The 13477-nt window shown below is 44.3% G+C and overlaps 1 protein-coding gene across 3 annotated transcripts in view; it reads right to left on the reverse strand.

The window, feature by feature from the left end:
- Positions 1 to 4357: 4357 nt before the first annotated feature.
- The window catches only part of PYROXD1 (pyridine nucleotide-disulphide oxidoreductase domain 1), a 274293-nt gene continuing 265173 nt past the window's right edge, over positions 4358 to 13477 (reverse strand). For all 3 annotated transcript variants that reach the window (XM_086920532.1, XM_086920538.1, XM_086920526.1), the window contains one exon: positions 4358 to 4788. In XM_086920532.1, the coding sequence (XP_086776658.1) occupies positions 4540 to 4788 (249 nt within the window). In that variant the 3' untranslated portion in view covers positions 4358 to 4539. The remainder of the gene's footprint in view (positions 4789 to 13477) is intronic.

The raw sequence follows: 13477 nt of genomic DNA on the forward strand, positions 1-13477 counted from the left end.
ACCAACAGCTGGCTGTCTGGAATAACTGCAGCTTGCAACTCGGCCTGAGTTGAAAGAGTTCTCCAAATTGGAAGTGCACTAGCTTCCGGTGTCGCAGTGTTTTGCTTACAGTTGGGATGGTGAGCATACACTTGTGAAGGTGCCGCTGGGTGCCCGAGGACCTAATCTGGATGGACAAAACCAAGTAACTGTTTGCTTCCGCTTAGGTGGTTCCGGCCATCTGATCAAAGTGTCATCAGCTGGGGCAATGTGTATCATTGGCTGATGTAGTTTGAGTGGCTGAGGTGCTGAGTCATGAGGCAGTGTAAAAACCTGTGATTTCTTGGCCATTACAACTGTAGGGGCCAGGCGATATTGGGAATGTCATGTTTTATGCCAATGTGATAGCAGGAAAGTGGAATACTTCTGAACAGCCTGCATATGTGTTTCTGTCATTACTGATGTGGGAGGGATCGCTTGGCTGATGAACACCTTGAGGAAGTACACACATGGCTGAGGGGTGAGCCCCTTTGCTGCAGCGGCAATTCCGCCGCAGCGCTAGGGGGGAGAGGGGCCGAGCGGCGCTCACATGCTCGTGACGGAACGGCTCCGTCACGAGCATCGGTTGAGCTGTGCTCATGACGGAGGGTTCCGTCATGGCCCCGCCCGCTCAATAGAACACGCCGTGTAGGCGCGAAATCAGCGCCGCGCAGGCGCGCCAAGCGGGCCATGACGGAACCGCTCCGTCATGAGCACAGCTCAACCGAGGCTCGTGACGGAGCGGTTCAGTGACGAGCATGGAAGCGGTTAATGGGGCCAGTGAATACCTATGACTAGTACATATATGTTAATGCCATTCTGCTGCTAATGGGAGAGTTTGACAATTGCATATAACTGTAAAGTATACATCCAATATGTATGTCATTTTGATTTCAATGTGTGTGCAATAAAAAGACCAGTGTTTTATATATACACAGTGTGCAGTCTTTTTGTAGTGTGCTCAGGGTGTTGCGAGGGTGGTATTTTGCTAATTCTTTACACTTTGACCCTGAGGATAAGCCTCACTGCTCTGTGCCAAGCCACCCAAGGGTAAGCACAGGTTATCGGGCAAGTGTATTGTACTTATCCTATCTAGGATGGTGGATGCTGCCTGGCTTCGATACATTCCAGCTAGCTAGCAACCGCTGGATCTAACACTCCCGCTCTGAGCTTTCCCACCAAATGGCAATTGCTTCACCGGGACTTCTTACGATGGCTTTCTATCCTTGTGGAGCCCACCTCAGTGACAGCCTGCTGCCTTGCCCTGCTGAGGATTTTGACTTTCATTTCAGAGACTAAGTCGGAAGGTAAACTTCTGTATCCAACCGTGCTCCATTGCAGTCAGTCTAAAGTCGGGCCTCAGTACCGATAAAGAGCAACCAGAGAGCTGTGACTGGAGTGCAATGCTTTTTGGCAATATTTTCTTTTAAAACTTTTGAAATTCATATCTCGGGTTCCCCTTATTGGACTTTTGTCATTTTTGGTGCTACACTGTTCATTAAGTCGTCTCTATTTTTATGATTGAAGTGGGATTTTTATTGTGTTGTTTTTTGACTTTTTAACTGTTTTTGTACTTCTAAATGCCTTACACGTTCTCCTAAGTTAAGCTTGTTCACTCTGTGCCATAACTACTAAGGATTGAGCTCAGGTTTAAATTACTAAAACTTTAACTGGACCTACAATGGAAAGTGACATTATTACTTGTAGTGGACTACCATCAACCCCAACTAATAATCCACTTTCTCACAGTAATATACATTGTGTCAGCACTAAATATGCTCCGGTGTGATCTAAAGGGAGTTTTCCCTCATTCACATGGGGTTGTGGCCTCGTACAAATTAGGAATAACTTTGTCCTGCCTACCTCTTACTATAGATCTTCAGCAGACACACTGTCTGTACGTCACAAAGGGATACACAGTTGGTGTTCCCCAGAGGGAATCAACTGGGTGCAGGCCTTAGGGGTCCTATGCGCATTACCAGGCAACGTCCTGCAAGCAGTTGCAATAACTCACTGCCCCCGCCTGCATGGGTACCTGCTACACCTCAAATAGGATGACTGCTCTCAGTGCGATGTGAAAGGGAGGCAGACCGCTTTAAGGAGCTACTCCGCCTTTCACTAATGCACTGTTCACAATTCTGGAGTATGTTTGTGCCTGCAATGTGAACAGCACACAGAGTAACATGGCTCAGTGTCCCAGTCTGCGAGCAGCACACTCAGTCAAGGATGCCCTACAGTGCAGAATGGCTCACTGTACCCTTTGTGTAATACAGACCCAGGAAACTGCAAATTAAAAGAAAAAGTGGTGATACACACGGAGCCTTTGAAACATACCATGATCACATGCCACTTCCAATGTAACATACTAACATACTAAACTACTGTGGGGCAACCCAGTAACCCAGGGAACTTGACCTACTCAAATAAAAACATATAATAATGGTCCCCTCGGGGGAGGATATAATCCTAAACCTCCTAGGCTAAATATAGTCATCCAAACCATTTGGATAGAGTTTCCAAGTATGTTTAATTCAACATATCGTATAACATGGCAGGTGCACCAAAAAGATGCATTGAACGGGAGTAGTGACAATAGTGAAAAGTAGCGTGTGGGTGCTGTACAAAAATATATACAACATATTGGGTTATACACAACATATATACAGACTAACTAGGTGCTGACAGAATGCTGATTCTTCAACATGACTCAAAGTAGGAGTACAGTGTGTGAATGCTGATAAATCACAAGAGTCACTAGTTTCTTTTTGTTGACATAATAGACGGGGGTAATCATCAGGACAACAAAAATTGGTAGCAACCAGTATAGATGGAAAGACTCAAGTTGAATAAATCAGTACAACACATAAATGGAGATTCTATACTTCAAGATGAGACAGCCCTCAAAACTGTCGTACCGGCTATGCGATGATCAAGCTTCTATTTCACAAGCACTGTGCATGTGCAGGCACAACAGTGTTGAGGTTTCCAGTGTCTACCATACGCAACACATCTGTTTTCTCTAACTACATGACGGTGCCCAATTCCAGCCTCTCAGAGCGGTCTCATTTTGACTATTGTTATTTTTTTCACTACCACTTTAACAGCTGCGGTTTGAGCTTGGATGCCTCACTAGGTTTTGATACCCATAGTAGACAGTCAAAATCCACTTTAAAGTCTAAAGAACTGGAAAACGTCTGGAAAAGCTTGTCATTCTTTTTCTGTGCAATTTTTTGAATATCCAGTTACTATTGACACGCTGCAAAGTCCTGTAAAGTTCTTAGTCAATTTGAAAGGTTTACCACGCTACTGATGTTGCTTGTGAAAAATGATGCTATGATGTATGATAAGCAATCATGCCCTAACTTAACACCTTGAAGATACAAAAAAAGCCAATGTCCCTACCCTCCCATTACGAAAACTAATATCCCACTAACAACCTTATCTTGCTGAGAAAGATATGTGGTTAAGGTTTCCTGCTAGCCGCAAGAAACTAAAATATTGTTGGAATGGTGAAGGCCTCAGGGAAGGGGAGTTTTTGAATTGTGGTTTCATCTCATCATTTCTAAATCTAAGAATACATTTTCCCTGGAGACGCCACGGATGCCGAGTGCTACCTCATATGCCTAGTCATGTAGACTGTCATCATCGGACTCATGGACTTTTTGATTTGAGCAGAAATGGAATATAAGGCAGGTTTTTTCTGTAGACCTCTATGCCAAGTAAAACTTGGTGGACTATGTCTGCAGAAAACTACCTGGAGTGTCAGGATTACATATGGAAATCATCATGATTTCCACAGAAGAAAACTTTCCTCAGGAGGAAACAGTGAAGAGTCAGGTAAATCCACATTCATAATTACAAAACAAAGTGCTCCTGGTATAGGGTATAATAAGGTATTAAATTCTGCATTTAGAAGTATGTACATTTCATTCTCAAATAATAGTGCCATAAAGCCTCCTGCTCTACTTTCTTCACTTAATAAAATATTGATAATTAATCTTTACATTTTATACACAGGAATCCTGTAACCTAGACAGTAAATACTCTTAGGGAGCAATGATAAATACAACTAATCACTTCTTCATCCAGCTTCTCAGTTAGTTGGCCTATTAATAAGATGTAAAACACAGCCTTCTACCTGTCCCAGAGATTGTTTTTCCCTACTCAACACAAAAAGACATGGTCTTTTTAGTTTGTTCAAGAATTGAAAACCCACTTTGCTACCTGCTTGAAAGCGGCTCTTTCTGTGAAATGCAGGTAGCACTAATGGTTACAATGAATCTCCACCAGCCATGTGTGGGGAATTCTACAGCTAAAACACTGAAACTGTGGGTCTAAGTAGATTATACAGGCTTTAATTTGCCACCATGGTACTACACTGTATACACGAGTTAATCACTGCTCAGTAGACCGTTAGTTTCTCAAATTCAAAAACATTTTCACTTATGTTTTTTTTCTGTGACCATGCTTACAATTTCTACTTGCCACGGAAGTTACCAGAATCCATGTATTTCAGTCATTTTAATCAAAATAGTCTTCAATATCTACATTTGGATCCAAAAGATTTTCTCCATACATTGAGAGGTCCATTTGATTTAATATCAAGTTTTCAAAGGTTTCATCTAAATCTGTTTCACCAATGAGTACAGCACCCATCATTCGTCCATTTTGCATCACCGTTTTCACATATTCGTGTCCTTTGGTGCACCGCAACAATAACTCATGGTCTGAACCAAGTCCCTGTGCATTGTATTTTCCTAATAGCACGACCTGAAAAAGAAGTAAAAAAGCTGAGTAAACCTGCAAATACAGTTCCATTATTAGGTAATGTAGAGCACAGTGAAACTAGGGCATAATTAACAAAAGGTTATTCTGTACCATCTAAAAGGGCCTAATACTAATATCACCATTTGAATACCAGAATGCTAAATATTTACTAAATAATATACTGCAGCCATGCAACTCAGGACATATTGCCTAACAAAGCAGTCTGGGCAAGATGTACGACTGTTTTTCGTGGTCGCAAATGGAGACTTGGGCTTTTGCAACCACTAAAACGTCTTGTGCAATGTACCAACCCTATTTTGTGAGTCGGTAGCCTATTATTGACTCGCAAATTAGGGTTTGCAAGTCGCTATTAGGAAAGGGCGTGCCAAGGGCGTCCCTTCCTAATAGCGAATTGCAAGGGCATGTACAATTGTTTTGAAACAGGAATGCGGTCGGAAAACAATCGCAGTTTACTGGCTACGTCAAGTAGGTGGTAAGTCTGACCTAAACGGGAAGGGAGTCTCCAGGGGACCCCTTCCTATTTGTGATAGGCAGCAAAAATGTTTAAGAGCACAGCACTTACTTATCGACAAAAACGGTTTCTCAAGAGACGAGTTTCGGCCGGAGGATCGGCCTTTTCAAACTTGGCGAGCGCCATTAAAAACCACACCTTTTATACACTGAGGTAGTGCACGTGATACACAAGTATAAAATAAATACTTTTCATTTATCTTGTTCTCCATACAAATTGTAAAATTAGCTTTAAAATTAGGTTTAACATTTGGCTTATGAACTGCATTGCTGCTATGTTTCAAGCACAACATCCTGCAAGTAAAATGGAACCCATTACATTCATTTCAACATTTTGTATCAGCAGCGTGGTGATATATACATATATTTATATATATCTATACAATCATTACAAATTCAAAAGTTATACCTTAAATGCATAATTTACGCACCACCTTAAAGCTAATATAACTATTTATTTTGTCTCCACTTAAGCCAGAGATACATTTAAAAGCGTAAACGTGTTCTTATATCTTTAATTTATAAGTCACACAACACCTTCAGATTATTATAACTTGCAGACCTCTAGACACAGGGCTTTGAACTTGATAGCCACACTACCTTAACTATAATTCGCACCTTCTCCTTGCACTACTAATATCTTTTAAGACTGGAATAGCATTGAGCAGTGTACAGTGGAGTGGCATAGTCAAATAGGATAGAGTTGAGTGGAGCAGAGTGGAGTTGTGTATAGTGGAATAGCGTAGAGTGGAGTGGCATACATTAGAATAGGGTCGAGTGGAATACCGTAGAGTGGAGTGGCGTAGCGTGGAATAGCATACTGTGGAGTTGCATGGAGTGTAGTAAAGTGCAATAGCGTAGAGTGCAGTAGCATAAGGCTATCGAGTAGAAATCTATTTAGTTGTTTTCACACTACGTGCAATATAAAATTCTGCATTGGTGGAAAAATGTGTCTTAGGGCCCCCTTGACCAATCATGGGGAATTAAAGGTGTGAAGGACAAGTGTGTAGGTGGGTAGAGGACTGCATACATAGTGGATAGGCATTTGAAGCAGTCCATGTGCTAAGGCCTGGCTCAGTGCACGAGTACTTGGTTACTGACTGAATGATTAGAGTACTGCAAGAAGAGTGCCTGGGTGAATGTATCAGTGTTTGGGTTTTGGTGCAGTGAATGGATTTGTACATGGTGCTGAATGAGTCACTCGAGGAGTGCAAAGGGAGTGACAGGGTGTTTGCTGGAAGTGTATGGATACTGACTGGGGAACTGAAGGTGTAAAAGACAAGTGTGTAGGTGGTTAGAGGACTGCATGCATAGTGGATAGAGGTTTGAAGCAGTCCATGTGCTAAGACCTGGGTCACTGGATGAGTACTTGGGTACTGACTGAATGATTTGAGTACTGCAAGGAGAGAGCCTGGGTGAATTTATAAGTGGTTGGGTTTTGGTGCAGTAAATGGATTAGTACATGGTGCTGAATTGCTCGATAGAGGAGTGCAATGGGAGTGACAGGGTGTTTGCTGGAAGTGTGTGGATACTGACTAGGGAATTGAAGGTGTGAAAGACAAGTGTGTAGGTGGTTAGAGGATTGCATACATAGTACTTGGGTACTGACTTAATGATTAGAGTACTGCAAGGAGAGTGCCTGGGTGAATTTATAAGTGGTTGGGTTTTTGGGCAGTAAATGGATTAGTACATGGTGCTGAAAGGATCAGTAGAGGAGTGCAAGGGGAGCGACAGGGTGTTTGCTGGAAGTGTATGGATACTGACTAGGGCATTGAAGGTGTGAAAGACAAGTGTGTAGGTGGTTAGAGGACTGCTTGCATAGTGGATTGGGGTTTGAAGCAGTCCATGTGCTAAGGCCTGGCTCACTGCATGAGTACTTGGGTACTGACTGAATCATTAGAGTACTGCAAGGAGGGTGCCTGGGTGAATTTATAAGAGTTTGGATTTTGGAGCAGTGAATGAATTAGTACATGGTGCTGAATGGGTCACTGGAGGAGTGCAAGGGGAATGACAAGGTGTTTGCTGGAGTGTATGGATACTGACTGGGGAATTGAAGGTGTGAAAGCCAAGTGTGTAGGTGGTTAGAAGACTGCATGCATAGTAGATAGGTGTTTTAAGCAGTCCATGTGCTAAGGCCTGCCTCAGTGCATGAGTACTTGGGAAGTGACTGAATGATTAGAGTACTGCAAGGAGAGTGCCTGGGTGAATTTATAAGTGTGACTAACCAGTCCTAAAGCCAGTGCTATGCTAAAAGACACTTAGAATACAGTTAAAACACCTACATACACTAGGGAACACTATGCGCTGGGGTACCCCTGTAATTAGAATGACCTCCTATGTAAGCCCCTAGTACATAATAGGGCAGGGGGATTAAAACTACCTCTTAAAACGTGCCACGGGGTGCGTTTGCACACTGGTGAAGGGAGGAGGCTGAGTTGACGTGTGCATACACTCCCTGTGGCCGTTTTAATTTAGGGGATTAAGTCCCCTTGAATCCTGAGTGTTCCTTGGGTCCAACTAGCCCACCAATTATCTCCAGTTAGCACCACAGAGCTGCGTTGCAGAGAGTTGCCAAAAGTGGCACAGCCTGGACCCCCTCTCTGCAATGCACCTGGTGGACTAGTTGGCCCCCAGGGGCCCTCAGGATTGAAGGCGAATTATGCACCAAATGGCATGTTTGCATATGTCACCTCAGGCCCCATCATCTCCCTTCACCACTGTTTAAATACGCCCCGTGGCCGTTTTAATTTGAGGGATTAAGTCCCCTCGAATCCCGAGTGTCCCTTGGGTCCAACTAGCAAACTAGCCCACTAGGTACCTCCAGTAAGCGCCACAGAGATGCGTTGCAGAGAGGTGTAAAAAAGGTCACGGCCTGGGCCACCTCTCTGAAACACAGCGCAGTGGCGCTTACTGGGAGCACCTGGTGGTATAGTTGGCCCCCTGGGTCCCTCAAGATTGAAGGCAAATTATTTCTCCAACTTAAAACACGGCACATCATCTCAGGCCCCATCCCCTCCCTTCACCACTGTGTAAACGCGCCCTGGGTCGGTTCTAAGTTGGGAAATTAAGTCCCCTTGAATCCTAAGGGTCCCTAGGGTAACACTAGCCCACTAGGTACCTCCAGTAAGCGCCACAGAGCTGCGTTGCAAAGAGGTGTAAAAAGGGGCGTGGTCTCTGAACACCTGTCTGCAACGCAGCTCTGTGGCGCATACTGGAGGTACCTGGTGGGCTAGTTGGTCCTCAGGGACCCTCAGTATTGAAAGAGAATTAATTCCCCAACTTACAACTCGCCACAGGGCGTGTTTGCACAATGGTGAAGGAAGGAGGCGTGGCCTGAGGTGACATGTCTGCAAACACGCCCTGTGGTGCGTTTTAAGTGGGAGAATTAATTCCTCCTCAATCCTGAGGGTCCCTGGGGGCCTACTAGCCCACCAGGTACCTCCAGTATGCGCCAGAGAGCTGTGTTGCAGAGAGGTGTTCAGAGGTCACACCCCTTTTTACAATACACTGCAATGCAGCTCCGTGGCACTTACTGAAGGTACCTGGTGGGCTAGTTGGCCCCCAGGGACCTTCAGGATTGAAGAGGTATTAATTCCTCAACTTAAAATGTGCCAAAGGCCGTGTTTGCACACATGACACCTCAGGCCCTGTGGCGCGTTTTAAGCTGGGGGATTGACTCCCCTTGAATCCTGAGGGTCCCTGGGGCACAACTAGCCCACCAGCTACCTCCCTTAAGCGCCACAGAGCTGCGTTGCAGAGAGGTGTAAAAAGGGGTGAATATCTCTCTGCAACGCAGCCGCCTGGTGCATACCGGAGGTTCCTGGTGGGCTAGTTGGCCCCAGGTAACCCCAGTATTCAAGGGGAATTTGTTCCCCATCTGCAAAAGCGCCAGGGGGCACGTTTGCAGAGTGGTGCAAGGAGGGGGTGTGGCCTCTGATGCAATGCCGGTCTTTTATAAAAAAAAAGTTTAAGAAGGGGGGGCTGTGTGGCCCCCCTTACTTTACTTTTTTAACGGCCCAGAGGACCCCATCTCCCAGGGCCTGACCCCCTTTTTAGGTCGAGCTGGTAAGCATCCATAGGATGCAGTCCAGATCGACAACTATAGTTATCGACTTCGGGGGAATGACGGACAAGAGGGTGCCACGCGCTTTTTCAATGGATTTGACCTTGTGCATGCGCACGTCGGCTCCGTCTATATTTGCAGCAATTCAGCCATGCATGTACACAGACACACACGTGCGCACGCGCACACACACACACACACACACAGAGGCACCCAGACTCAGGCAGACACATACAGGCAACCCCCTCTCCCCTCTCTTACCTAACCGGGCTTCGCGCGCAGATTTAACATCGTGGACTCGCATGCCCAGCCTCCCGGCTCCGTGCACATCTCCTGTCTGTCCCACATTCACACAGCGCCTCTCTCAATCACGCATGCAGCCCCCCCTGAACACAGACAAGCACATACACACACCCGCCCCCCCCTACAACTAAGCCCCACTCACCCATCGACGTCCTCAGTCGCCCCTCCTGACTTCTGCAGCCACCGCGCGACAGCCGTGACGCTCCCGAACTACCGGTTTCGGGGCGTGCACGCTCACTGCTTGTTTATTTCTTCTTTTCCTTCAACGCTGCTATAATGGAGTCCGTCGTTTGTCTCTACCGGTGTTAGTGTCTCTCGCACTGATGGCTGATATTGCAGAAAATGCGCCTGGCGGTGGGTGACTTGTTTCTTTGAACACCCCTCCTCCTTCCCTAAAGCGGTAATTTACTGGTTCTACTGTATCTTCGTTTTCTGTTTGCTCTGGGCTTTTGCCCATATGTTACTACAAACTCCTCAGACTGCTCTTTTTTGTTCCTGTGCGTAGTGTACAATGCTGGTTATATATGATACACGACCATCCCTAAATGTAAAGATGTTCATGCATTTTTCGCAAATACTTTTTTTTACAATCTAAACAACATTCATTAGCTACAAAATGTGTGTTCAATGCTTTAAACCATCCTGTACTTTCACAAAACTTATTTGAACGTGTTTATCAATGCTTCATGGACGGTTAGTATAATACCGTTATGTGTGCATGCAAGCGCGCGCCTTACCTTGCCACTTGTAGACATGCTGAATGCCCCGAGCTCGCCTCACAGTGAAGCAGTGTGTTAGGCGACTGGCCCAATGTGTGGCTATACCCACCGTCTACAGTTTTATAGGTTTCACATTTAAAGCCAAGCCTCCAGACACGTGACGTGTTCATTTGATTCCCAACCCTCCTGCCCTGCCGTCCTCCCTTTGTGAACTTATGGTTATATATACAGAGCAAGTCACAACTTAGGCTTGTTTACACCCACAAATAATGTTGTAACCAAAGTTATTTTTTCAATATTTTTACTAAGGTTGCTGAAGGCTTCTGTACAAAAAAAAAACGTGCGCTACTGTGGGGCATTAATTCACGTTTTGATGAAAAACACACTTGTGGCCTGAAAGAGTCATCTTCGTTCAATACAGGCTTTATCGCCTACATCACTTTGAGACCTGCTGGCCCCTACTTCGAAAGGAAAACAAGCAATTTTATCTCATAAAACAGGATCATATTAGGCGTAAAAACTACAAGTTAGAATATTTACAAAACACGTTTTAAAGTGCACATAAATAAGCTAGTGATGCTCAAGTCCTTAACGTTTTCGTACATGCTGTTGCAGGCATAATAGCTATGCGTTTCTACGACCGCATTTTAAGAGCGCTGCTTTTCAGCATGTTTGTTTTCCTTTCTGCCCTCTCATCGCCGAAGCGCACGCCGCTGTTTCCACTACACTTATTCTCCCCGGCTTCCCCCAACAACACTTCCCACACCGGACTGTGCATATGTCCGACCACATTCTAAGAGTTTCTGCAGCGGGCATCTGTTTTGGGTGTGGAACCTATACGGTACATGTTCCTGCTTTTAGCTCTACCTCTCAGTTTGTACCAAGCAGCGAGGATATCTGTGCCACCCCTGAGTCTGCAACATTTGGAGCCTCTGCTGCGAGCACCGCCACCTCTGAAGTTCCCGTTTTATTCTGAGCTGTCCAGCCTGACTTTACTCATCACAGAATACTCTGAGCCATGAAGAGCTGCATGGCAGCGCAGAGATTTCTTTCATTAGTGAGGTCTTTGTTTAAGCGTTTACACAAATTGCTTAAACAAAAAAAATCTGTTTCAATAGAAAATCACCATAGTGCACCACGGGAATGATAGTCGGTATTATAGTTACATGTGATTGCAAACACTCTGTGACCAAAAAGAGGTAGGGTTTGTTTCAGATTTTAATACTATGAAAAAGCATAATGATAACATCACTGCAAACGATCGGCCCGATGATGACCGCGCAGGATATCAGAAAAATACTGTTGTTCAAGTTGATTCGAATCCAAAGTGCTTACCATGAAATAAATAATAAATCTGTGAACTGGACACATTTTTAACTTTCCTAATCATACCTTGCAACATTACTTGTTTTAATTTATCCGGTCTTCGGTGATCGGGTTTTTGATCACTGTTTATAGAATATTGATTTGTCGAGCCATTGAAGCAATTGCGAGTCCGCTAGCAGATATTCAACAATGGACAAGAAATCATTTGACGTGGTGCTGGATGAAGTGCGAAAGGTAAAATTAAAAAGTTCGTTTTAAAAGGTTGTTTAGTTTCTAAAACCAGAGGTTGCATAGCTGGAAAGTTAACCCGGTCCATGCGTGAATAGCTAGCTGCTCCCGTGCCAGTGTTTTTTCTTAGCATGCTGGGATGTATAGTCCTGATTTTATAGTAGTGGGCTAAACAAGAGACAAGTCCGAGAATACAAAAAAAACAAAAAACTGCTCCGGAGCAGTTACTCATGGACCGTAGAAACTTGGCTTGGCTGGTGGGGGTAGATAAGGGCTAAAGAAATATGAAACACTGCATGGGTAGATATTGTAAATCCAACGCACAAATCTACTCATTAGAAGCATTTCGATGAACCAATTTGATATTCCATTTTTCAAATGCCTTATCTGCATCTTTCGTACACTCTTGGCTTGTATACTATGAGCACTGTAGGTTGTTATCCATACTGCATCTGTGCATTCTTATTTACCGTCTAAATAATGACACCTCAAAGATAACTGTGTTAGCTTCTTATTTTCCATGTATTCATTTGTTCCTTCTTTAAATATTTTACCACCTAACATGTGAATAATGTAATTCGGTTTGCAAACGAGCAATACTCATACTCCATTTTCTGCCCCTTTCTAGGACATTCAGCAATAATCTAAAAGCTGAGCTTTCATTGCTAGGTTCCCAAAAATTAGTGCTGGTTGGCGTGGGCTCCACCTCCAAACAACGGCTCAGATTAAGCACTGCCAATACAGTCTGTTGCCTTCTGCTAGGGCTCTAATTGAGTTTCGGATTATCACTTTGAGGTAGGTGGTAGTGGGATGAGTTCTGGCCTCAGCATCCCGTCCCTGCCCTGCAATTTATGGAAGGAGAGAGGTTAGAACGTGCCACGATTCAGCCCACTGGCTGTACAGGGTGGAAACAATTTTTTTTGTGCAAAACAGTTCACATCAATACAACCATTTTATGGTTCCCAATCCAAACTACAAGTAATGTTTGTATTTACCCATGTTTTTAATATCGTAGGACAAATATATGTTAATATTTTCAATGCACATTGTATTTAACACAAATGTCCTGTGTTGCACTCGACCCAGGGGTGTCCAACGCAGCTCCAAGAGGGCGAGAAGCATGGCAGACTTCTTTCCTGTGGGAAATAGCATGCAGAAACATGTTATGGGATCCCCCTTTTTTCTCGTTCCCCTCCTTGACGAGACACCGTGAAATTTTCAGGATAGGAGCAGACTGGAGCCGGCCATAAGCTTTGAAAATTTCGTGAAGATTAGTCAATCGGCGCCAAAGTTATTGGGAATAGAATGTTGCGGATTTCCTATGGAAAATAGGTCCTAACTATAACTACCAGTAGGATATAGATATATATATATATATATATATATATATATATATATATATATATATATTTACTCTCCACGGCTCATTTGCGGCGGAACCTCCCGTAGTCTGGTGGCGCGTTTTACACTGGCAGAGCCCCGCCAGTCCGTCAATTTTCCAAAAGTATCCAAGTTAAAACGC

The sequence above is a fragment of the Lissotriton vulgaris genome, chromosome 1_1, assembly GCF_964263255.1.
Source record: "Lissotriton vulgaris chromosome 1_1, aLisVul1.2, whole genome shotgun sequence".
Classification (NCBI taxonomy): Eukaryota; Metazoa; Chordata; class Amphibia; order Caudata; family Salamandridae; genus Lissotriton; species Lissotriton vulgaris.